The sequence below is a fragment of the Anopheles aquasalis genome, chromosome 3 (genome assembly GCF_943734665.1).
Source record: "Anopheles aquasalis chromosome 3, idAnoAquaMG_Q_19, whole genome shotgun sequence".
NCBI lineage: Eukaryota > Metazoa > Arthropoda > Insecta > Diptera > Culicidae > Anopheles > Anopheles aquasalis.
The window spans coordinates 38,969,388-38,995,628 of record NC_064878.1 but is presented as its reverse complement, the minus strand read 5'-3'; the positions used below and the strand labels follow the sequence as shown (position 1 = coordinate 38,995,628).

The following is a 26,241-nucleotide window of genomic DNA, read 5'->3' as shown; positions in this document are numbered from 1 at the left end:
TTAATATTTCGAGAGTTGATTAAGCGAGGAAATTGGTTTGTTTTCGAGCAATTAACTGAACGCGACCGACCCATATCTCATTGGGTCACCGCCTCGAAACCGCGCTTCCAGTTAAATAAAAGCCACCGGTGGACATTGATGGAAGCCATCAGTGTGGTAACGGCAGCAAGTGGCAAGAAAACGCAAAGTTCATTCTCCACCATGAAGCTGGCTGCTGCCCTGGTCCTGGTGGTGTTGGTCACGGCCACTCAAGCGTCCCGGATCGATTGGTCGCAGGTGAAACCGATCGAAGAGTTCGAACACTACTGGAGCCGTCTGCCGGCCGAATTCCAGGCACTGCGTGATGTAGCCGTCTCAGATCGCCGTATCGTCGGAGGACAGCAGGCAACGCCCGGTCAGTTCCCGTACCAGGTGGCACTACTAAGTGACCATGGGACGGGCTGGAGTCTGTGCGGTGCTACCATTCTCACTCAGTACTCGTTGCTGACGGCGGCACATCGAGGCCATTCTCTCCCCTTTTATTTTCCTTAAAACTCTTTTAAATGTATCCACAAATCTTTCTGCTTGACCGTTAGATTGCGGGTGGAATGGTGCTGTACGTATGTGCTCAATGCCGTTTGATGTGCAGAAATTTGTAAACTCGGCGCTGGTAAATTGCGTTCCATTATCGCTTACTAATACTGAGGGGAAACCAAATCGAGCGAAAATCGAACGTAACAAACGGATAGTAGCTTCTGACGTCATCTTTACTGTGGGCACGATTTCAGGCCACTTGGAGCATGCATCAATTACCAACAAGAAGAAACAACCATCAATTGGTCCAGCAAAGTCAACGTGCACTCGCTGCCATGGGGTTGTCGATTCTGGCCACGGAACCGGGACGCAGTGTGATGGCGTCTTGGCCACTTCCATACAGCTTCTACAGCTCCTCACTTTGTTCTCTATATCGTGGTCTATTCCTGGCCAGTAAACGTAGCTCCGGGCCAAAGCTTTCATACGCTCTACCCCAGGATGACCAATATGAAGCATGTTAAGACATTCTTCGCGATGTCTCTTCGGAATCACTATCCGCTCACCAAAAAGGAGGCATCCATTAAAAATGGAAAGAGATTCACTTCTGGCCTGCAGCTGTTTAAGCTCGCCCTCTGTAATCTTCTTTTCAGGCCACCCATTTTGCGTGAACTTCATTGCCTTCTGCAAAACTGAATCGTTAGATGTTTCTTCAGTCACATCTGTGAATTTCAACGGCAATGCTTTAGTAACTTCATTTACAACATAACAAATATCGCAGTCGACGTTAATACTAGCGATTACATAATCGTCTTCCGGTTGCTCATGCTCTGCGATTAATCTTGATAAGATGTCGGCATTACCAAATTTGTTCGTCGGCACATATTCGATTTGAAAATCGTACAATAATAACGTAAGTGCCCATCGTTGTAATCTATTCGCGGTATACACCGGGATGCCTGTGCGTGATCCAAAAATGCGGATTAAAGGGGCATGATCAGTTTGTAACATGAATTTTGTACGAGTACGAGGGATATGATAGCGATGGCCCGGCCCGATTCGAAGGTTGCGGTAACCGTGTACCACCCACCATCGTGAGCCGCGGTAACGCCCTGACGGTCGTGATCAGTTCGGAAGATCTGTTTTTCTCCAAGCTCGATAATGCGCGAGCAGAGTGCGGACGGTCGGCTGATGGGCGATTTCTGCGGAACGATACCACCGACCAATCTGACCAGCGCCAGCAGCTTGTGGATCAAGTTCCGCTCGGTTGGACCAACGGTTGCGAAAGGATTTTTGGCCGAGTACTCGTACGGTATGCTGGCGCAGAGGCGTGACACACGAGAAGTAGTGATTCCGAATGCCACATTTCCGACATTCTTTTATAGACTCGCTAAGTGAGCTGAGTGGCAGCAGTGGAACCATCTCGTCACCACTCTACCCCCGGAGTTACTCACGCTCGGAAACCGTTAGCTGGCGCGTTTCGGTCGAGTTGGGTTCGGTGATTGCGATGAGTTTCAGCAAATTTGCCGTCGATCGTCCAGCCGAATCACCGGCAATGTGTGATGGATCGCTCACGATTTACGATGAATACGATGATGGTGCTGCGGTACTCCTGGCGGCCTGTGGCTACGTACAACCGGATCCCGTGACGTCGACCACGAATGTCGTTTATCTCGTGCTCGACCATACGGATGTGATGGATTCGTCCTCGTTCTCGCTGACCTGGCAACAGAAGGTGGTAAGCAGCGCAGGGGCGGCGACGGTAGCTGCCACCAACATGGAACTGTTCTGCGGTGGCCACAGCGTAATAGCGTTCAACGATACGGAGATGGTGTACAATTTGACGTCCCCCGGTTACCCGTACGGGTACGCGAATGGGCTGAACTGTAGCTGGATCTTCCAATCGACCATCCCGACCTATCACCCGTTCCTGATGTTCGATCTGGTCGATCTGGTGGTCCGCTGACCGTCCAGGATGGTGGCAACAGTCTGGAGATCGGTATTGCCTCGTTCGTGTCGGCACAGGGCTGTGCCTCGGGTATCCCGTCGGTTTGGGTGCGTGTCTCCTTCTACCGGGACTTTATCGCCCAGAACTCGGACTACGTGTTCCGTCCTTAAGTTCTTACCTCTCACAAATAAACACTTTTACAATAATGCTAGCTACGTGGCGGTACTTTACGGTTTATTTCGCATAGCACTTTTTATACTAAAACTGTTGAACTATCTGGCGATATGAGCGAGTTGCTGGCGAGAGAGAGAGAGAGAGAGAGAGAGAGAGAGAGAGAGAGAGAGAGAGAGAGAGAGAGAAACGTGTGAACATCTGCCACCTTGGTTGCAATCAAACGGTGGCAATACCGTAGATCCAGGAGACGGCGATCGCTTCAAAGAACACCGCAATTAGAATGGAGTATCCAGCGGCATAGTGATCGAGTGGCTGGAAGAAGTAGAATCCACCCTGTGTAAAGCTCGCCAGTCCAACGACAAAGTACAGCGAGAACAGAATCGCCACAAACACCTCACGATTGTGACCGATCTAGGGAAATTCGTCGCTGATTGCAGTTATGATGGCTTCTGAACCACCAAAGTGAAATAGAGAAAGAACCAGTTACACGAGTTAATGCATCATATTTCTCTCAGAGGAAAGTGATTACGGCTTACCGAGCCATCCAGTCCGAGTGTTAGAGCTTGATACCGCGGACTAGCAGGATGAGCAGCACGGCATACGGAAAGAGGGCCGTAAACCAGACCACCTTCCCCGACGTGCTGATGGCCTTCCACAGCGAAAAGTAACAGATAAGGTACACCGCCAGCAAACAGAGCGCCATATCCCACTTGATGCCCCCCCCCCGTTCGTGGATTCCCTCACTCTTGTCCAGCTCCAGGATGTAGCGACTGGTGGATGGTGTCGAAAATGGAACGAAACAGATGTTCAATGTGGTTGCCCTCCATGTGACGCTCAGCAACAACTTACTTGAAATACTCCGAAGCTGCCGAAGCAAATCGCGTATCGTTCACACTGGTAGCGGTGGTGGCCGTACCGGTGACGGTGACATTGGTCAGCAAGGTCGCCGTTCGGTTGCTGACCGAACTCGCCGCAACGGAACTATTGCTAAATCCAAACGGTTTAGATTCGGCCGTATTCCACGCACGCAGTGGGGCATCGGTTGGTTCAGTGGTAGAATACTCTCGCCTGCCACGCAGGATGGCCCTAAAATTATAGAACATAACTAGATTATATTTCCTAGTACAACATTACGCCGGGGAACAAACTACTTACCGTTACCGTCAATGCAAATCTTGCATTCGCAATACCGTTGATGTACTACTAACTTGCCATCTACAATTAATCGATGTAGTGCTCGGCCTTGGTGCTTTATAGATTCCTTCCAATCTTTACACTTTTCTATTCCAGCAAAACGCACGAATCCTGACGGTCCCTTTTTCCCCGAACCTAATTTATTCCCTTTTTTCCCCGAACCTAATTTATTAGCGTGCAGCACGCCCAACTTTGAGGTACATGTTATTTTGTACATTTTCAACCAGGGTGTGTCAATTAACGGGTAAAACCAAGATGTGTCAATTAACCAGGTGAAGTCATCCCGAACAAAATCCCTCGCGAAGATTAGAAAGCCGGGAATACATGAAGCGTAAACTCAAGCGTAAATATAAAATTAATTTACACTTGAACATGTTTGCATGACCGGGTTGAGACGTGTAATCCGAATTACACTGAACTTTTATCGACTTTTGTGAGAAAAATATGATCTTTTTTCCGAAGAAAAAGAATTAAAAATTAATTAAAATAATTAAAGATTAATGATCCATATAAAACCATATAAATCCGCCATATAAAAAAAATAATGGTGTGTGTAGGGACGCTTGAAAAGAAAAACTACAGTGAATCATCGCGAAATAACTTTAAACACACCTGCAAACAGCTTTTTTAAAAAAATAATATGCTTTAAGCTGATCGGCAGACACATAATGCTGCACTCCAGTGTAGGCCGTACAAAAGTAGCGAAAAAGTACGTATTCCGTGGCCCCCTTACACCTTTCGTGATCATTAATCCCGTTCTTGTGCCGGCCAGGTCGCGCTCTCCGTGACGGCAGTAGCAAATTATGTCCCAACACTACAAGAACTTTCTCAGTCTGCTGGAGCGGTGACCGCTGGATAAGAGCAAAGTAGGCCGTGATTTGGGGCAGTATTTGCGGGACCAGCTGAAGGCGTTGCTCGGATCGTCGAACATTATCGCCGTCAAGGACGAACGGTTGAACGGGCAGTTCCGAGCGCTGGAGAACATCGTGAACGACGTGCACGCCAAGAAGTATCCGCATACGCCCAGCTCCACCGCCAATCCTTGTTGAAATCAAAGTAATTTTTAGCGAAACTGCTGTGTGGTGTCAAGTTGGACTTGAATGCGACTTGAATTTATTGAAATGGATGTATACAGTGCAGCAGTGCAATGGGCAGAGGGGTGGCGGCACTTCATCCGGTTGCATTTGCTGCAACAAAGGCGGCAAAATCGTCGTCTCTGGATGCGGCCGATGCTTCGCGAAAGGGACGAAAACGCAAGCGCCCTTCTGCGCAAGATAATGCAAGAGGAATACGAGCAGACAGTAATCAGGTTTATAAGACTGTCTAGGAATGGTGAGGATTATACGAGTCTTGAATTAGCATATCGAGTGAGTAAAGATGTTCGATTGTTATTGAATGAAATAATGTCACACAGTTTATATTTAAGGTTTCCGCGCAGTGTATATCGCTCTTCATCCCTGTGGTATGCAATGAAATAGTACGAGTGCTGAAGGATTACATAAAGGTATGAAATACATTTTAAATTAAACGAGTACCAGAGATTGGCAGTGTTACTTAATTAGGATGCATTATTTATTTCACCGAAATAATTAATTCACAGCATGCATTGCAGTTCATAACTTATAATCTAAACTTACAAACTAATATTTAAAAAAAAGGAACAGACTTAATCACTATCGCTATCATAATTAGGGATTTCGGAATTCATCCGCTGCCGGTATCGCTCCGCGTCAATTTTACTAACCAAACGCCTGAATACCATTTTGGCCATCTGCCTTCTCTGAGGCGACCACTCATCCAATACCGACCCAATCCACCTGCCAAATTCGGCACCCTCGCTTTCCAAATTTCGTGCATTATGCATCTCGAGCAATCGATCTGATACATCTCCCACCTTTTTTAAGGCGTTCAGGACTTCCTCGTTGTATGAGAGATTAGCATCGTCCCAACGCCGTCTCACAGCACGACGGCGCTGATGGGGCGGTGTGGTCGGGGGCGGTGGCGTTGGCAAACGTTCTTGGCTTCTTACTATCGGCGGAAGAGTTTCTATGAATGATGTGGTTGGTATCGGCGAAGCCATTCGGGGCGCAGATGATTCATTTTCTGTGGTAGTGTTGAGTGGTAGTGTTGTTTGGGAGTTGGGAAGAGGTTCTTTTCGGATGCCGGATGTGGACGGTCGTGAAGATGTGACTAGTAACGGTTTTACATTTATACGCTGTGGCTGACTAGATGTTCCTACTATTGCTGACGTGGATGGTTGTTGTACATATACTATTTTTGGCTGACTAGATGCTCGGGCCTTACAATAAGACGGCGTAGATGGTAGCTAGAAGTAAATAATGTCATTACATTTGTGTTAGATATTTGTTTAATTTTAAGATATCTTCGTTAAGCTAAAGACTACTTGGTGGTTTAATTGACTATTGTTTCTTTTGCAGCTTCCATCTTCTGCAGCTGAATGGATCGACGTTTCGAGAAAATTTCAAAGCAAATGGGGATTTCCTCATGCGCTCGGCGCAATCGATGGCAAACACATTGCCTTCAAACAACCAAGGAATAGCCATACAGATTACAGAAACTATAAACATTTCTTTAGCGTCGTGCTCTTGGCTCTGGTTGATGCAGACTGCAACTTCATGTTCGCCGATGCCGGAGCCAAGGGGCGAATTTCCGATGGAGGAATATTGAGGAACTCGCGCCTCTACCCGCTGTTGGAAAACGGGGCGCTCAATTTTCCACAACCACAGCCACTACAATCTGATGAGTTAGGAATGGAAATCCCTTACTTCATTCTTGGCGACAAAGCATTTGCCTTGAGTGATTATTGCCTCCGACCGTTTGCCGACAACACAGCTGCTGGCTCTGTAGAGCGTGTTTTCAATCAGCGCCATTTAAAGGCTCGCCGGACTGTAGAGATGGCGTTCGGGATCCTTAGTAGCCGGTTTCGAATTTAAAAAAAAAACAATAGAATTGCCTCCGGAAACAGTAACCAAAATAATACTCGCTACTGTATATCTCCATAATTTTATAAGACGAAGACCGAACAATATTGATCCCCAGTGGAGTGAAGAAGATTTGCCACTGCCACTTGAACCAATTAATCGACGCAGCAATGAACGACTAATGGCGATTCGCTTATATTTGGCGGAGATTATCGCAAATGACGGTGTTTAAAAAGGATCCGCAAGGCTTCTGGGAGAGCGCCTTTCAGCATTTTGCTCTCAGTGGTGCTGAACAAGCAAGGGAACATCCGATACAACCGACTACATCTGACCTCCGAAGACAACATGGTCAGAATGACTTGCATCGCCGGTAAATATGTTTGCTGTGCCGTCATTCTTTGGACCATTAATATAACCATTCATGAACACTATTTACAATGGCTTATTATTCTTCCAGCTCCCACCAATTTCTTGACAGAAAATAATAGTACTCACCGTGTCTCCGGTTGGACCACATTCTGTAGTGCATTTAGTGAAGCTCATAGCCTCGTACGCAAACCATCTCGGCGCATCCACTTCGTCGGCTCCTGAAGATCGATACGATTTAGATATAAAGGATTGTGATTTTTATGTAGACATAAAACATACCAGCTCCAGTCACCAAGCTCTGCTCGTAGTTTGCTAGGTGGTAGCGGAAGGAGCCCTGCAGCGACTTCCACTTGCTTTTACATTCTTCCGGAGTGATGTTGAATTCTTTGGCTAAAACACACCAGGCATCGTATTGTGCCACTCCACTTTTGTATCCTCCCGTCCGCCTATTCCAAAGGCATTCAGTTTGCCGTATCCGCTTAATAAAGTGGAGTGTCGTTTCTGTACTCATATCCTTTGGCTAAAACAAATATATAAGATCAACATTAATTAGTGTATATTAATGAATATCAACCAACATAAATCAGAACTGTAGTTTTATTCACATTCGCATCATATTAACTCGCTATTGCACATAGCTGCTTGCTTTTACATAGCAACCCAATATGCATTACGTGTATATAACAACAACCGATTATCACACCCCACACTTTATGCAAAACCAAGTACCGATACGTGCATTTGAACAAGATTAGGTTATGTATGAGCGACAATATATGATGATTATAGCCAAGCAAAGATGATTAAGACATACATCTACAAGCACCAGTAATATAAAGCAAGAACACAAAATACTACAAAGATTAAAATGCATAAATCATATGATATTAAAAGAGCAAAATTAACGTTATTAGTCACACCAAAAGATCTTGATTTCGCCTACCGTTCATAACCGGTATGCCGTTGAGCCGGCAAAACAACACAGTCATCGCACGTTTCACCAGTGTAACGGGCTGGCGAGGTACGCTTTACCGGCACCAGCGTTGGTGCGGCTTACCGCGCGAATTCGGTAAGTCGCCGGTGATCTCGCGTATCACCGTTTCGTCTGACTCTCGTCCCATCGAAGAACCGAGGTTGCCTTGGGCGAGCTTCCCGGCGCTCTCTCGGACGATCAGGAGTGAGACCCAGAGCCTGACGGTGGATCGCGTGACGGAGCGGTTGCTCCGAGTGGCAATAACCTTTCGGATTGGGGGGAACTTCCAGCCAAAAATCGTTGGGCCGTGTTTCTGGTTTGAAGTCCAAATATCGAGAGCCTCTATTTTCGGGATTTTGTCTTCTTTTATACAAGTTTTTTGCCGGATCGGCAGAACCTCCTAGCCGCTTTTTACCTACTTAATAATACGCCATAACCAATAGGCTGTTTTTGGATCAATCAGCTGCCATATCTAACGACCAGGCTATTCCACTCTCTTTCTTAACTTAGAACTCTTAGTTAGTTACTTAAGATCTAAGACTTAAGATAAGTAAGGAAGATCCAGGATAACACCACTTAAACCTAACCCACCACCGAATTGAAACTACTAACTATATAATATTTATATCTATAACTATATCTAAAGGAGGGTCAGAATCTCGGCGTACGGTGCTCTACGACGTGGCCTTGAGAGGAGGGGGGGGGGGTGAAAAAAAAATTCATAAATAAGTCATAAGTATAAGTCTTTGCGTTAAACAACTTACCAATCCGGTCAATCATCCCGCTTTATCAAGCTGCGAATCGTTTCGAGTATTTCCTCCGATTGTTCTGGAAAATGTGACTGTGCGTGTGAATTAGTGCCAGCCACAATCCAATCATGTAGGGCTTGGAGGGCCAGCCGCTGTTGCGTCACCACCAGCCGCAATCGCTTCATTACTAGCTCGCATTCGCTATTCGCGCAACGCTTTCTGGCCATGCTAGTGCGCACTCTCGCAGATGCTACCAGCATCTCGTGCAGACTATGTTTCTCCTGGCAACAAGCTTGATGGCCGCAGTCATACATTTCTGGGCAGTAGTTGGGAGGAAGGGTTGGCCACTCGCCCATACTGTCGAATATCGACATCGTGGCCTGGGTTTCCTCTACCGGTCCGAGCTCGGAAGGCTGACGGCGAGGTAACCCCTTTTTGCTGTGCGCGGTCTTTTCCGGAGTATCTTGGGTCTGTGGCATTGTTGGAGCAACTTATGGAACAACGATAGAGCCTAGTTGTCAAACGTAAGGGCTTTGTTTACTAATTTCGATGCATGCGATTAGTCGACATTAGACACGATCGATTAGTCGATTTATCGAGTACACAACCACCACCACCTAATTCCGTTGAAGCCTCGTAAACGATCTTTACCTCGCGCGCTGTTTACCTCGTAGACCAAAATCGGCACCGTAGAACGTATCCTAGAAAAAAATGTCGAAGCGTAACTGGAGTTTCCTTGAGGATGCAGAAGCCATGTAAGTTATAGTGATCTGCGAGACGGTTTATTTTGGCCCTATTGTGAATATCGTTTGTGCTGTGCCATGGGGGAAGGTTGAGAATTATTTTTAGAAATTTGTTTTGGACTATTTGTAGTTTGTCTTTGTGGGTTTTTGCGCAAGTGCACCAAATGGGTGACGCGTAAGTGAGAGTGGGGCGGATGACTGATTTATATAACAGTATTTTGTTTTTTAGGTTTAGTTTCGATTTCCTGTTTAACAAGCTGTATAGGATTTTTAAATATTTATCGCATTTAATCGCTGTGTTTTCAATATGTTTTTTGAATGTGAGTCTGCAATCTAAATAAGTTCCTAGGTACTTTACGGATTTGCTCCAAGTTATTTCAACGTTTTTACTTTAAGGTGTTTGCTTGGGCGATGTCTTTTGCTAGTGTTCCTAGTAAAAAATATTGCTTCCGATTTTTCGGCGTTTATGTTCATTTTCCATTTGTTGCAATAAGCTTCATATCTTTTTATGCTGTTGTTAAGGTTATTAATAATTGGTCCGGGGTTCTTGCTGGAGTAGCGTAAGGCTATGTCGTCAGCAAATAGGTATTGGGTGCTTTTTTTAATCTTTGGGATATCCGAAATGTATATGTTGAATAGGAGTGGGGAGAGGGTGCTTCCTTGGGGAACTCCTGCAGCTGGGATGTAGGTTTGGAATTTGCATTTGCCGATGTGTACTGAGTTTGGTCTGTCTTTGATGAATGAAGACACGATTTTTGTTAGGTAACTAGGAAATTTTTGTTGGTGTAATTTGTATATAAGCCCATCGTGCCAGACTGAATCGAATGCCTTCTCAGTGTCCAGAGTTATTAGACCTGTGGATTTTTTGCTGTTCATGGTTTTGGCTACGTTGTTTTTAAGTCTATTGAGCTGGTGCACTGTAGACAGCGATTTTTGAAAACCGAATTGAGAATGTTGGATTGTGTTGCATGCTGAGGCGTGTTCGGAGACTCGGTTGGCTATTGTTTTTTCAAAAACTTTACCTATGCAACTTAGAAGGCTGATGGGTCGGTAGTTGTTTGGTTTAGTGTGGTCTTTTCCCGGTTTTGGGATAGCCATTACTTTGGTTTCTTTCCATTTGTCGGGGAAGTATCCGGATTGTAGGCAGTAATTGAAGATGTGGCTTATCAGAATTAGTGCTTTGTTCGGAAGGTTTTTAAGCATTCTATTTTTAATGTTGTCAAGGCCCATAGATTTCTTGGTTTTGAGGTTTTTAATGATTTTTTTAATTTCTTTCGGCTTTACGAGCTCAACTGATGTCAACGTTGTGGTGCACTGGTTGTTCTGTGTTTCTTGAGCTTTTTTTTAACTTTGTTTTCCACTGTGCTGTTAGTGTTGAAAGTGTTTAGGTGTACTTTTTCGAAAACTGTGCGGAGAGCTGCACATTTTTCATCAGGAGCGAGCAGAGTTTTGTTGTCTATGATCAAGGCCGGCACGTGGTTTGTTTGATTTTTAAGCAGTTTGACGAGTTTCCACATTTTATTGTTGTTATTGGAGTTTCCGATCGCGGTTAAAGTTTTGTCCAGTAGTGGCGGTGCACTGGCCCTCGGTGGCTTGGCCGTCCTTGGTGCGCACAACTACAGTGCCTGGGAAACGACGCAGCAGAACATTGACTTCTTCCAGTCCGGGATCCGGGTGCATCCGAACTACAACCAGGACACGATCCGTAACGATATCGCTACCGTCCGGTTGTCTGTTGCGGCCGTCTTCAATACGCGCGTCCAGCCGATCGCTCTGCCCGCTAGTTCCGATGCCCGTACATTCGCTGGCATGGAAGGAACGGCTTCCGGTTTCGGGCGTCTCTCGGACAGTAGCACGACACCGTCGGATTTGCTCTACTATACGCGCAATCCGATCCTGTCGAATGCGCAGTGCAACACTTACTGGTCCACGGCATCGGTCGATGCGCAGAATGTGTGCCTCGATCCTACCGGTGGCCGTTCGGCATGCAACGGGGACTCGGGCGGTCCACTAACCGTTAGCGATACCACTGGCAGCACGCAGGTCGGTATTGCTTCGTTCGTGTCGGCGCGTGGCGGTGCCTCCGGTGCTCCATCCGTTTGGGTCCGTATTAGCTACTTCCGGGACTGGATCCAGCAGAATTCGGATTACGTTTTCCGTGCCTAATCGTCCGGTGGGCATGTCCTTTTTGATTAATAAACAAGTTTATCACAAGTTTACCAAGGGAACTGTATAATGTTCTGTTTCTAGTTCTTTAGTAAATTTGGTCCTTGCTTAATTCTTAGTGCGAATTGAACGAAAAGCTTTTACAGCTAACCATGCGAATGCTATATTTTACCGCTATTTTTGACCGTTTGTATGTTTGGTGTCGGCAAGTCTAGTGTGAATCATTTCGAAATTATCTTACTTTTCTATAAATTTTCTATCTCGTCAAATCCGAAAAGGTAAAGATTAGCCAATTTCTTTTAACAACCTTTAACAACCTTGTTTTGGTTAATTAAAATTATGAATTAGCCTTCTTAAAAAATCCAATATTCTCAAATTCTATTTCAAATCATTTAGGGACAAAGCCAGTTTTTGGTCTTCGAAGAAATTCATTGTTTGGAAAAACTTTCAATGACGAATACACTTTGAGTCAAATGGGAGGATTCCAAAGATATGGTAAAAGTTTTATTGTTTAGCTTTCATTGAAGATATTTTAAATTGTTTATGAACTTTCAATTAAAAATAAAACGAATTTACTTATCTTATTTATTTAAGAGATAACGAAAAGATGAGCAAGGACTCGATGAGAAACACAGTGCAGCGCACTAAATGATTCAAGTGATAAACCCGGGAAGCAAGAGTAAGTTTTTCGCTTATTTCACATTTTTCCGAAATGGATGAATGACTCCTGGAATAATTAATGATTAACAATAAAGTAAATCAATGTAATTCAAGGTATTAAGAACCACTTAAAGTAAACAAAAGTTTCGCCAGTTGATTCGCCTTATCGCGGTTTATTGATGATGCAATTGCGATAGGGGCTTATCATCGCCTCCATTTATTTCGGTTTTGTATCCTTTGGCAAGTGGTTTTTTGGATTTGTCATACTTATGAACGCGTTTCTCTTATATTAAACGCTAAGAGAAATTAAAATATGCAGCGTTCTATAAAAAATTGAAACCTTCTGTAAAAATGTAACACTTGTGTGTTTTAATCATCAGGAACGATTATACAGTCGAAAATCTCGAAAAACCTAAACACATTAGATCGGTTTCTACTTACTCGGTCACTGTAGCAAGATACTGACATATTCGCTAAAAACGATCTAGGTATTTTAAAAATATAGCGTGTTTCAGGAATAATAGATTTACAATCCGTAACATTATTTAATGACGTACTATATACTCACTAACCATAAAATATATGGACCTGAATCACTTTAGCGGTATTATATACTACTGGTCAGTTAGCTCTCACTCTGTGATATATTTAATGGATAAGAAGGTCTGATGATGATGATGATGATGATGATGTGTACTTGGCGAGCATGGAAAAACCATTGCTCAAAACAAAATCCCCAAAAACATATCCGCTGATAAAGTCGCGGCGCGGTGTTATCATAGGCAGATCATGCTTATCGACGGATGGAAAACCCGCACAAAATCCTTTCAATCTGCAAATCATTACGCTTTCGTCATTCATTCGGGGGCTTAGGGCGTCTTATCGCCGGTCGACCAGAAACCGAATAAATACTGAGTCGAACCTCGAGCAGGGTATCAGTGCTCCGTCGCAATCGCAATCAGCATGAAAGTCACAGCCGCGTTCGTTTTGTTGGGTCTGTTGGCCGTCGGTGGCAGTGCCGAGTGGATCGACATCGATTGGTCGCAGGTGAAGCCGATCGACGAGTTCGATCACTACTGGAGCCGGCTGCCGGCCGAATTGCAAGTGTATCGCCACGCAGCTCCTTCCCATCGTATCGTCAACGGAGCCGAGGCTCTGCCCGGCCAGTTCCCGTACCAGGTGGCTCTGCTTAGTACCTTTGGCGCTGGACAGGGTCTGTGCGGTGCGACAGTCATCACGAACAACTACATCCTGACGGCGGCTCACTGTGTCGTTGGAGGAAATGGTGCGCTGGCCACCGGTGGAACGGCCATCCTGGGGGCTCACAATCGCATCAACGTGGAACCGACTCAGCAGCGCATCGCCTTTACCCAGGCCGGTATTGCCGTACATCCGGGCTATGATGCGTCGACGATCCGCAACGATATCGCTACGGTTCGCTTGAACAGCCCAGCCCAGTTCAATGATCGCGTGCAGCCCATCCGTCTGCCAGCTCGTTCCGATGGTCGTACGTTCGCTGGAATGGAGGGAACCGCTTCCGGATTCGGTCGTACGTCCGATGCCAGCACCGCCACCTCTCCCGTCGTTATGTTCACGCGCAACCCGATCCTCTCGAACGCTCAGTGCAACTCGTTCTGGAGTACGGCGGTGGTGCAGGATCAGAACGTGTGCCTCGATGCGACCGGTGGACGCTCGCCCTGCAACGGTGACTCCGGTGGTCCGCTCGCTGTCCAGGATGGTGGCAGCAGCCTGGAGGTTGGAATTGCTTCGTTCGTTTCGGCCGCCGGTTGTGCATCCGGTGCACCCTCGGTCTGGGTACGCGTCTCGTTCTTCCGGGACTGGATCGAGCAGAACTCGGACTTTGTGTTCGGAGCATAAGGCTGTTAGGGGTTTAATGCAGAAGGGTCGTGCTAGGCATCTGACCAAGTGATACAGAACAATAAAGTAAATGTTTATTGAAAAATTATATGCGAAATATTACTGTCTATTGACTTCTAGAAAAATGTCCCATCAGCGCACAATTTGAAATAGAAATTGGTTTTCAATTAAGCCTTTCGTCGATCCAACCAAAGTTTAAATTACTTTTCTAGGATCAAGCGATGAATTGATGGGTTCAAACGTGATTCAAGCTGAACAAATTTTATACAACGTTTTTAGTGTAAGCAGAGACTGATGAGATGTATGTCTGCAGAGCAGACTCCATGCAGAGCTAAACCCAAGCGTAAACCCAAGAAATATAAAAATCAAATAAAAGATATATCACGAACGTTACTCATTCAGGCTTTTTTCGGAAGTGTGCTGCTACGATTGCGATAGAAATGTAGAGTATCCAGAGATTCATCTGCCAAACGGCGATAAAGTGTAGTATCAGTGTAGTACTAATCTTTGAGAGCATGAGTATAAGATTAATGGGATGTTTTACACCCATCCTTCCTGTGTTGGACTCCGCAAGTTACTGCCGAAGTAGTCAAAGAGGTAAAAATTACACACTGCTTTAAGGGGGGCTAATAAGTATTTAATCGAAATCGAATCGAAATACGTTCACTAGGAAAACGAGGAAGTTATAGATTCTTAAAATCCGCGATTCGTACAGTGCAGCTCACTTCTGTGAAAAGCGTTTCCCAAAGCCAACGTTTTGAATGTCGGTGCCCATCGTACCATAAAAATTACAGGACTGATAGATTTGAAATTTTTAACACATAATCTGTACACTTTTTGTTAACTAGCCCCGTCGAGATTTCATGAGAATTGTTGAAAATTTATTTTAAACAATTATGCAAAGTTCGTTTAAAAAAAATCGTTAAAAACATCACTGGTTCATCTTCAAGCATCTGCCAAAAATCGGAAAATAGGAAATTCAACAAAATCTTAACGAAACTAACTGTACAAACTTATAATCTATCAAAAGAGTATTGATTTGTATTTTTCTGATGACGCAGCTACGACAGGCACCGTTTTTGGTGTTAATCAAAAAACTTGCCCCTTAAGACTTAAGCGACGAACCCGGTTTGATCATTGTGATCACTTTTGCAACTTCAAAAATTTGGCAAAAATCGAAAAATAGGAAATTCAAACATAAGTCAACGGGGCTACCAGGATAAACCAATAATCTATCAAAAGAATATCCATTTGTATTTTTCTGACGACCCATCACGCAAGTACCTTTTCGCAGATGCACCTTCATAAATTTGATGCTATGGATGAAGTTTTTAATAAATATTCTCGAAAAAAGATCCAAATATTCTTCGTAAAGTAGTAGTTTAATATGCCATTTATTTGAAAAAATTAAGTTGAATGGCTACGTCACAAAAAATCGTAAAAAATGAGCCTTTTTTTGGCCAGAAATTACCGAAGCCCCTTAGAAGAATTATCCTCAATGCAACTAAACGGTTAGCAAAGCAAATGCAATCGTTTCAGCCCTGGAATGGCGCTAATTATTAAATCCTTCAACGTTATCCTCTTACAATTAATCAGGCTGACAGGACGAATGAGTTTTATGCATCGCAATGTTCTGCAGAGGAATATTTATCCTACTTGCGGTTGAGAAATGTATGGAAAGTACTCGTATCTGGGCGGAATTATCTGATAGATGTGCTAGGTAGCAGAATATATTAATAGAATAATTTGGCCAAAAACCACTAGAATTTCACTGGAACTCACACTCTAGAATTCTAGACAATCTGCTAATGTGAACGATATAATGTACCTAACCTCATAGTGTGACCGCAGAGTTTAAAAACGCGGAAATACCTAAAACCTTAGACTACCTTCACGTACTTCGTAGTAGATATAAACTACCTAGTGGTCGAATTCGATTGTTTGGATTAAGTGAATTTGAAAACGTAGACAAATAAAAGGGACTGACCTATTCACAAATAAAGCATGCCGCACTTCAAATCGAGTGGCAGAGAATTGTGACTCAAAATGTGTTTTGAGCAGGACGCAAACGTAGACAATGCTTTGATCGATGTTATGGTACTCAACGAAAGGCGTCTTACAATGCCACATCTGGAAGCTTTACCGTGATTTATCCGAAACGCGTTAAGGCCTCGATTAGATATTTCGGGAATCAAATGCAGACTTAATGCGTTTCGGCACTTATCGCGATGCTGATAAGGTATTCCAGGAATCGGGACGATTAGATTCATCAGGCTCACCGTATAAAGGAGGCAGCAGTCGCCTCCGGCAGGTGTAGAAGGCTTGTGGTTCCGTCCTAAAAGACAGCTTACGAAATGAAGTCCATCAGTGTGGTAGCGTTGCTGGCATTGGCCGCGTTTGCCGGTGCCGAGTGGATCGACATCGATTGGTCGCAGGTGAAGCCGATCGATCAGTTCGATCACTACTGGAGTCGTCTGCCGGCCGAATTGCAAGTGCTCCGGAATGCAGTTCCTTCCCAGCGTATCGTAAATGGAGTGGAAGCCCTACCCGGTCAGTTCCCGTACCAGATTGCGTTGCTTAGCAACTTCGCCACGGGAACCGGTTTGTGCGGTGGATCTGTCCTCACAAATAACTTCATCCTGACGGCGGCTCACTGTGTCGTTGGAGGAAATGATGCGCTGGCCACCGGTGGAACGGCCATCTTGGGGGCTCACAATCGCATTGAAGTGGAACCGAGTCAGCAGCGTATCGCCTTTACTCAGGCTGGCGTCTTCGTGCACCCAGGTTACCTTGCATCGACGATCCGCAACGATATCGCCACAGTTCGCTTGAACAGCCCAGCCCAGTTCAATGCCCGCGTCCAGCCCATCCGTCTGCCAGCTCGTTCCGATGGTCGTACGTTCGCTGGAATGGAGGGAACCGCTTCCGGATTCGGTCGTACGTCCGATGCCAACCCGAATTCCGCTGCTGTCATCAGTTTCACGCGCAACCCGATCCTCTCGAACGCTCAGTGCAACACATTCTGGAGCACCACGTGGGTGCAGGATCAGAATATTTGCCTCAGTGCGGTTGGAGATCGCACGATCTGCCACGGTGATTCCGGTGGTCCACTGACCATCCAGGATGGTGGCAGCAGTGTGGAGGTTGGAATTTCTTCATTCGTTTCGGCCGCCGGTTGTGTGTCCGGAATGCCGTCGGCCTTTGTGCGTGTTTCCTTCTACCGGGACTGGATCGCACAGAACTCGGATTACGTATTCGCAGCATAAAGCGCTCAGATGCGACGTTTTAAGGCGTATGATCAAGTGGTATACAAAAATAAATAATATGGGATTTAAACAAATGCTAAATGTGTAATTCATTATCGTTTTTCGAAGTTGATTTGTTGTGTTTATTTTAAAGCTATTATCAGGGTGTGGACGGTGAATTAATGTCCATAAACATGAGTACTACTATCACACAGATTTCATGAGAATATCTAGGGAGAATTTAGAGCTTTATATTAATGTAAGTAATACTCTAACCCCTCTGAGGTCCCAATGATGCTGTTTATATCTGATTAACAACCCAAATGGCTCTTATTGTTAAAACACCAGAGTGCCATTAATGATTAAAGCATAGAACTTCATCTTCTGACTATAGAAATCACGAAATTAATGTATTATATTCTTGAATGTTTCCGACGTATGTGAAGTATTATAGAAATACCATTAATGACCAAAAGTTGCTGCACATTTTACGATAATGGTGCCACCGATTTTGCTGGATTGGTCGGCGAAACAACTGGTTGAATGATTTTAATCTAGGCAAAAAGTAGATATTTATTAGGAACACCTTCTCATAGATTTTTAAAAGACAATCATCAACCTTTCATTCCACCTTCAAAATTGTCAAATCTTTTAATACACGAGAGGTGTTCTAATGTATTAAATTACATTTTTTTAAGTGATTCATTTTTTTAATAGTGCACCTCTCAGGAATATGGTTTAAAAGCTGTTCAATAAAAAAAAACTATGTTATTATTAAGGTTTTTTAGTTGTGTCCCGAAAAAGTCTTTAAGTAAATTTTACCCCAAATGAATCTCTGCTCCTTCTTAAGTGCAGTATATTGAATCATCTTAATGTAATGTTACATTCTTGTCCGCATTATCATGCATAATCCGTGATATAATTCGTAACATGAGTTGCAGAAATGTACCTCAAACAATTACACTTATTAAACCACTGTCTGTGACGCTGTTGTTGAAAGATTAACTGCAAAATCGCTGACAAAATAAGGGATTTTCCAATTCGCAACAAAATTAACCCACAGTCGATATCGGGCAACGATGATTTGTGATTTAAAATGTATTATGGTCAGGGCTTAATCCTAGATAGTGCCATGATCGATTCTATCGTACCACAGCGGATGACGTTGGGAGTTTTATAGATTTGAACAGTAGCCTTAACGCGTCTAGGCCCCTTATCTCTGTGACGATAAGGTTTTCCCGCTGTCTGCACGATCGGGTGTACGCACGCGGTATAAAGGAAGCTGCAGACGGCTCCGGCAGGTGTAGAAGGCTTGTGGTTCCGTTCCAGAAGACAGCTTACGAAATGAAGTCCCTCAGTGTGGTAGCGTTGTTGGCGTTGGCCGCGTTTGCCGGGGCCGAGTGGATCGACATCGATTGGTCGCAGGTGAAGCCGATCGATCAGTTCGATCACTACTGGAGCCGTTTGCCAGCGGAGCTTCAGATTCTGCGTCATGCGGAACCGTCGCGTCGTATTGTCAACGGTGAGGAGGCCTTCCCCGGACAGTTCCCGTACCAGATTGCGCTGCTCAGTAATTTCGCGGCTGGCGGTGGTCTGTGCGGTGGATCCATCCTCACGAACAACTACATCCTGACGGCGGCTCACTGTGTCGTCGATGGAAATGGTGCACTGGCCACCGATGGTACGGCCATCTTGGGAGCTCACAATCGCATCAACGCGGAACCGACCCAGCAGCGCATTGCGTTCAGCCAGTCCGGTGTGTTTGTGCATCCGAGCTACAATCCGACACTGATCCGCAACGACATCGCCACGGTGCGTCTCAACTCGCCGGCCGTCTTCAATGATCGTGTCCAGCCGATCGATCTGCCAGCCCTCTCCGATAGCCGCACGTTTGCTGGACTGATCGGAACTGCCTCTGGGTTCGGTCGCACGTCCGATGCCCTTCCTGGTGCCTCCGACGTTGTCATGTACACGCGCAACCCGGTATTGACGAACGCCGATTGCCAGAGCTCCTGGAACATCATCCTGGTGTCGGACCAGAACGTGTGCCTCGATGCGACCGGTGGACGCTCCGTGTGCAACGGTGATTCCGGTGGTCCGCTGACCGTCCAGGATGGTGGCAACAGTTTGGAGATCGGTATTGCCTCGTTCGTGTCGGCACAGGGCTGTGCCTCGGGTATCCCGTCGGTTTGGGTGCGTGTCTCCTTCTACCGGGACTTTATTGCCCAGAACTCGGACTACGTGTTCCGTCCTTAAGTTCTTACCTCTCACAAATTAAACGCTTTTACAATAATGCTAGCTACGTGGCGGTACTTTTCGGTTTACTTCGCATAGCACTTTTTATACTAAATCTATTCAACTATCTGGCGATATGAGCGAGTTGCTGGCGGCTTAGTGGACGATGGGACGACCGGTTCTGTGAGGAGGAATGTGTGGCAACAGCGTTACAACGGATGGTGGTGGTGGCGGTGGGGTGATTGGCAGTGGTGGCGCTGGAGTCCCAGGTTCAATGGTCGGTGGGAAGGGCTCAGTCGTTGTTTCCGAAACCAATGGCGGTGCTATGGTTGTCGTTTCCAAAATCGCTTCTGTCGTCGTTATCGGCTCGCCCGCAGTGGTGGTGGTCACGGCATTTGGTGGTGTTGGCTGGAAATCGAAATCCGACCGAATGGTAACATCCGAGTTGGCCTCGATCCAGGCCAGGAAGCGGGTAACACGCGTAAACACTGCCGGCCAATCCAGATCACAGCCCAGATTCGAGATGAAGCTATGAATGCCGATCACGGTTTGGCCACCGTCCGCATCCTGGACCGCCAGTGGACCACCCTGGTCCCCTTGGCAGGGTGATCCGTTGCTCGTCGCAATGCACACATGATCATCGGAGATCCCACCGAAGAACTGCAGATTGCAGGCGGTGTTGGTGATGATGGAACCGTTCACACGATGCAAACTGTTCAGCGGGAGTATCTCCTGGGCGTTCTGGCCCAGCGCCCCCCAACCGCTCACCGTCGCCAGCTGATTGGTGAACTGTGAATCCGCCTGTCTCCAGTTCGGCAGTCGAGCTAATCGGATGTAATCTGAAGGTAACGATAAGAGAGGCGTAAGGTGGGGAGTACATTGCGTGCGGTTTGCGATAACTGCTAACGGGAACGCGTGATTATCGATTCAGCGCTGGCGTCGTAACTTACCGGTGAGGAGAGCCGGCCGTGAAAGCCGAACCAAGGCTATGTCGTTAAGGTTTTGACTGGCGACGAACGCCTGGTGAATGATGACCTCGCTCGCCTGCACAATATCATCGACGACGGTCATATTGGAAGCACCCAGCAGAACAGTCGTGGGACCGGGACTGTAACAGTTGATAACCGGTTAGCTATGAAGTAATTGCTGCGAATTGCCTTAAATACTTACTTGAGGAAGCAGCTGGCAGCCGTTAGGACGAAATTGACGGACACTAGGGATCCACCACAGAAGCGATTACCGAGGGGCTGCTGGATCATCAATCCCGCTGCGTAGGGAATCTCCGACGGACCCACCGGTACACCGCCTCGGATGCGCGGTGTTTTCTGTGATGTTGGAAGTGAAAGGCGCCTCCCGGCACCTAGCGATCGCTCCACAGGACTTCCGAAGCATTGCAGTGCAACCAGCAGCAGCAGTGTGGCGAATAACGTGCTCCTCATGTTGCCCTGTTCCAGAGAGTGCACCGTGTAGCGATTAACGATGAACGAAAGGTCGCTGTTGACTCGTGACTAAAGTCGTGCTGGATTTGATTAGCCTGTTTTATAGCATGGGTAGACTCGAGTCCCGTATTGATATACACCGACACACCGCACCGGATGATGAGTAACACCATTGTTCCACTGATAAAGATAGTACCGCGAGTGGGAGCGCGGATTTGTCAGGGGATTTGTCTTGGGTGACACAATAGGGGAATAGAATGAACATGTTTTGCTATCTGTTGGTTTTGTTAAGTGAAGGGGGCTTCGGTAATTTCAGGTAAATAAAGGCTAATTTTTCAGCGGGAGTTTTTGAGACGCATCCATTCCAATTTATTTTTTCAAGTGAATGTCATATTACACTACTACTTTTGAAGAATATTTGGTTCTAGTTTGGGGAAGATTTATTGAAAACTTCATGCATGGCATCAAATTTATGAAGGTGCGTCTGCGAAAAGGTACTTTTTCTGGTGCCCATCGTAGTTGCGTGACGGGTCATGAGAAAAATACAAATCGATGCTCGTTTGAAAGAATATAAGTTTATCAAGGTACACCCGACGAGTTTTTGTTGAATTTCCTATTTTTCGATTTTTGGCAGATTTTTGAAGTTGAAAAAGTGATGCTTTTTGTCATTTTGTCTAAATACAAGATTTTTAAAGTTTTGTTTAAAAAAAAGCATCAACAATTTTGATGAAATTTCGACGGGGCTACCTGGCAAACAGTGTAAAGATTATGTGTTAAAAATTTCAAATCAATCGGTGTAGTAGTTTAAAAAAACATTACACAATTTTCTTGAAATGATCAGTTTGTTGTGTAAAGATTCGAAGACCGAGAAATGTGATGCTGAATTGTCAAAATAGATAGATTTTTTATCTGGAATGCCCAGTTCAAATGAAATGAGAATAAAAATTGAAGTCTCTTTACCATGCGTCCATATTATCCAGAAACTAATCGTAGAATCTGATGATAGATGACAGAATGGTATGAATTGACCGTTCTCTGACAGCTCAATCTCTAGAATCCTTTTCCTAGGATTACGAACATTTTTCGCTAGATCCTTATAACCTTGTCACAGGTTTATACGCCCGCTAGGTATGCAATATTCCGGATTGAACCGCTGAAGACGTTCCGTTGTTGACACTCATCACGACCACCAGTAATCCTTTTCCTGATAGTGAACTGCTGGACATTTTATCAAACAGCCTATTGGAATCGTTTCCTCCTATCAAACACCTGCTTCTGGAGGAGCTTATCGTCAAACAATCCTGGACACGAGCGACTGACGTCTTGTCTAATCAAAATTTTGGCATCTCGCCTGCTTGCTATCACCATCGCAATCGATTGATAGTCCTGCCAACTTGCGATAAGTACGCTCATACCAGCCTTTTTATCGCCATCTTGCAGGTGCTTTACGATAACAAATCCTCGCATGTTGCGGCCAACTGGATGGATTGATTGGAAAAACCCAAACACACGTTCTGCGCCTCAAAGCCCCCGTTGTCTAGGATACTTCGATGGCCGCCTCGGTTACTAGATTCGACGGAGTATCCCTCATCCAAGTGCGTGGAATGTTATGCGATTCTGAAATGCAAAGATGGCGGCACATTTCCAGCGCACACGTGCTCGCTGTGCCGCTTCAAGCCGCGGCTCCATTCACTGCCCCTGATGGGAGCGCTGCACCTCGGAACATAATCCATCCATAAAATTACGCACAACGCACGACACCGCCAGACGCGAGCAGCGCTCGTTTTATCAGCGTCGAGGCGGCGGTGGACGATAAGCCGCCCAAGACGCGTACCTTGAACACCGGAGCGGCGGCGGAGTGAAGAGAAAATGGTTAAAAAGCCAACGGTGCGCCCGGGTGGAGTTTAGTTTAAACGAAGCTGCTCCGCAAGATGAAATCGCTGTTCGTGTTCGCCCTGCTGCTGGTCGCCGTTTCGGCGAACATTCCACGCGGACAGCGTGTTGTCGGGGGTGACCTTGCCACCGTTGGTCAGTTCCCGTACGCCGTCGGTCTGATCACGCGTATAAACATCCTGCTGACGGGCCAGTGCTCCGGTTCGCTGGTGTCCGCCAACTACATCCTGACTGCCGCCCGTTGTGTGTCCGGGTAAGCAAGGTCTTTTTCGCCCTCAATTCCGCACATCGGTGGTCTAATTAGGTGGTGTGCTCTTTAGAATCCAGAATGCCGTCGCTGTGTTCGCCGGTGTACGCATCAACGATCCGACCGAACAGGGCCAGGTGCGCATCACCGTGGATCGCTTCAAGATCCATCCGCAGTACGAAAGCGAGCCAGACATTTACGATGTCGCGTTGATTGAGCTGCCACTGCCGGTGCCATTCAGCGACCGTGTCCGCCCGGTGCGTCTGCCCAATCTGCGCCAGGTTGAGGCTACCTTCGTTGGACAGCAGGGCACGTACATCGGTTGGGGACGTTTCGGTGAGGGTACGGCCAACTCGGATGCTCTGCGCTTTGGTCGCGCCCAGATCATCTCGACGCTGGCCTGCCGTATCAGTCTGCCAACGAACACGATCGTCGATGAGCACGTGTGCACTGACGGTGCCAACAGCTCGCCGTGCCAGGGTGATTTCGGCGCTCCGCTAACGATCGTCGATGCCGATGGCATCACCACGCAGATCGGTGTCTTCTCCTTCATCTCGATCTTGGGCTGCGAGTCGGGCCGTGCTGCCGTGCACACGCGCATGTCCTCCTACCTTACCTGGATCGGCCAGAACTCGGACGTCGAGATTCGGGACAACTTTGTCGCCTAAAAACCGTCAGTGCCGGCAGCTGTTCTGTGGATCGATCGATGCTTGGATAATAAATACAACCTCAAGCTAATCTAATCTGGTTGCGAGCTTTATCGCCAAGGGATAGGTCTAGAAAACGGCTATGGCGTGTTTATTTTTTTGGGGTGGGGGGGGGGGGGAGGGTTGAATTGCTTATCAAAATGCAGTATGATTAGGATACTGCTATATAATCCCCTTCACAGCACTACACACTCGTAGTATTTTGTTCGAATCGCTCACGGACCAATCACCATCCCGCGTGACGACAATGAAGTCCATACCGCTGCTGCTGCTGCTGCTGATCACCACGATCTCTCTGACGATCCTGGCGGTTGATTCCGTAGCCTCACTCACCGTGCATCCGACCAAGGGTCGTGTGGTTGGTGGAGAGCTTGCCACAGCCGGCCAGTTCCCGTACGCCGTCGGTTTGATAACACACTCGACGTCCATCTTTACGGGTCGCTGTGCCGGATCGCTGGTATCGGCCAACTACGTCCTAACGGCGGCTAGCTGTGTCCAAAGGTAACTCGATTTGATGGTGGCCCCGAAACGCCTGGCAGAATAATTGACCAACTTGTCACCCATTTCAACAGTGCAACATCGGCCTTTGCCTACCTTGGAGGACTTCGGGTTGACGATGCGCCGGAAACGGGCCGTGAACGGTTGCTAATCGAGCGGTTCATTCTGCACTCGAGCTTCGTGGAGGATGGTGAAAATTATGACGTGGCACTTGGTCAGCTACCACGCAGTGTCACCTTTACGGATCGCATTCGTCCGATTCGTTTGCCGAACTTGCGCCAGGTACAGGCTACCTTCGCCGGCCAACAGGGTACGGTGTTCGGTTGGGGACGGTTCGGGTCGGGGATTAGTAATTCGGCCGAGTTGCGCTTTGGGCGTGCCGAGGTACTGACGAATCTGGCCTGCCGGTTGAACCTACCGACCAACACCATTCTGGATGCGCACATGTGTACGGATGGAGCGGTAAGCTCACCGTGCGCAGGGGATAATGGAGCACCACTGACGATCGTCGATGCGGATGGTGTCACTACGCAGATCGGAGTCTTTTCCTTTAACTCCGTGCTTGGCTGTGAGTCAGGCAGGGCTGCGGTTTACACTCGCCTTTCGGCGTATCTGGAGTGGATTGGAGCGAATTCGGATGTTGAGATACGGGATAACTATTGAATAAAACCGAGTTTTGATTGACGAATGTCTGTGTCTTGTTGTGGCAAAAAAAAAAGGGGGGGAAACAATCACAGTACCACCGCATCGGAGTTACTAGCGATCCAATCCAGATATTCCGTAACACGAATATGCACCGAAGGCCAACCCCGTTGGCAGCCCAGGGAGAAGCTGTACGAATGCACACCGATCACAATCGTTTGTCCGTTCTCGGTGACCGTTACCGGACCTCCTTCGTCGCCAACACAAGCGGCCCCGTTGTCGGTCGATGTGCAGACATTCGTCGAGCGTATATAAAGTGGGAAGCTCACCAGGCAACTCGTGTTGGTGATGACCCGGGTTCGGAAGTACAGCAAACGACGCACTGGCACCGGTTCTCCGGTGTTCGAACCCGTCTGACCCCAACCGGCAATGGTGGCTTCGTAGTTGTTGAAAGAATGACCCACGTACAGTCGGTTCGGTAGTTGAGCCACCTGAACACGGTCGGTAAGTCGTGCCGGGCGGGACAGCGTCAGGATGGATAGATCGTTGGACTCGAAGAAGCTACTGTAACTCGGATGAACCACGACCGAGGACACGGTGATAAAGTCCTGCACCAGCGTCATATCGTACGCTCCCAGCATCACCGTAATGGTACGATAGCTGCCAAGTATTCAACGTTAATTCCCAAAAACAATCTGAAACATTATCAGGAATTCCAGTGTGCGTATCCTTACCCATCGACACAGCTAGCCGAGGAGAGGATGTGCTGCGGGGAGATCAGTGTTCCACCACAGAAGTAAGTTCGCGAAGGGAACGTCACCAGTACGCCTACGATGAACGGAATATCCGTCGGACTTGCCTCGACGCCATTGAGGATCCGACGTTGTGGTTCCTCAGCCACCAGAGGACTACCGCTGGTTAGGCATGCGAGTGAGCAGAGCAGCACCGCTGTGACCACAAACTTTGTCCACTTCGAAGCCATGATGAACACTGACACAAGCAGCGCCGTTGGATTGTTCTCTTAAACCG

The 26,241-nt window shown here is 46.8% G+C and overlaps 8 protein-coding genes across 8 annotated transcripts in view; 6 read left to right on the top strand and 2 right to left on the bottom strand.

Annotated features, from left to right (window-relative positions):
- Nucleotides 1-26,241, bottom strand: part of LOC126578312 (regulator of G-protein signaling 20) — a 268,141-nt gene that overhangs the window by 100,109 nt on the left and 141,791 nt on the right. The gene's annotated exons all lie outside the window — the stretch shown is intronic.
- Nucleotides 202-11,768, top strand: LOC126578303 (brachyurin-like). The gene is made up of 2 exons (XM_050240730.1): nt 202-502; nt 11,158-11,768. The coding sequence occupies exons 1-2, from the start codon at nt 202-204 to the stop codon at nt 11,766-11,768; spliced, it is 912 nt and encodes a 303-aa protein (XP_050096687.1).
- LOC126578298 (brachyurin-like) lies at nt 13,392-14,306 on the top strand. Its single transcript, XM_050240725.1, has one exon. It carries the CDS (start codon nt 13,392-13,394, stop codon nt 14,304-14,306), a length of 915 nt encoding a protein of 304 aa, XP_050096682.1.
- On the top strand, nt 16,661-17,572 carry LOC126578301 (brachyurin-like). The gene has a single exon (XM_050240728.1). It carries the CDS (start codon nt 16,661-16,663, stop codon nt 17,570-17,572), a length of 912 nt encoding a protein of 303 aa, XP_050096685.1.
- On the top strand, nt 18,896-19,807 carry LOC126578300 (brachyurin-like). The gene has a single exon (XM_050240727.1). It carries the CDS (start codon nt 18,896-18,898, stop codon nt 19,805-19,807), a length of 912 nt encoding a protein of 303 aa, XP_050096684.1.
- Nucleotides 19,943-26,194, bottom strand: LOC126576641 (uncharacterized). The gene is made up of 6 exons (XM_050237947.1): nt 25,947-26,194; nt 25,311-25,872; nt 23,566-23,778; nt 20,957-21,294; nt 20,737-20,894; nt 19,943-20,625 (listed from the first exon to the last, which is right to left on the bottom strand). Exons 1-6 carry the CDS (start codon nt 26,192-26,194, stop codon nt 19,943-19,945), a joined length of 2,202 nt encoding a protein of 733 aa, XP_050093904.1.
- Nucleotides 23,157-24,033, top strand: LOC126578306 (collagenase-like). The gene is made up of 2 exons (XM_050240734.1): nt 23,157-23,371; nt 23,439-24,033. Exons 1-2 carry the CDS (start codon nt 23,157-23,159, stop codon nt 24,031-24,033), a joined length of 810 nt encoding a protein of 269 aa, XP_050096691.1.
- On the top strand, nt 24,292-25,233 carry LOC126578305 (collagenase-like). The gene is made up of 2 exons (XM_050240733.1): nt 24,292-24,573; nt 24,645-25,233. Exons 1-2 carry the CDS (start codon nt 24,320-24,322, stop codon nt 25,231-25,233), a joined length of 843 nt encoding a protein of 280 aa, XP_050096690.1. The 5' UTR covers nt 24,292-24,319.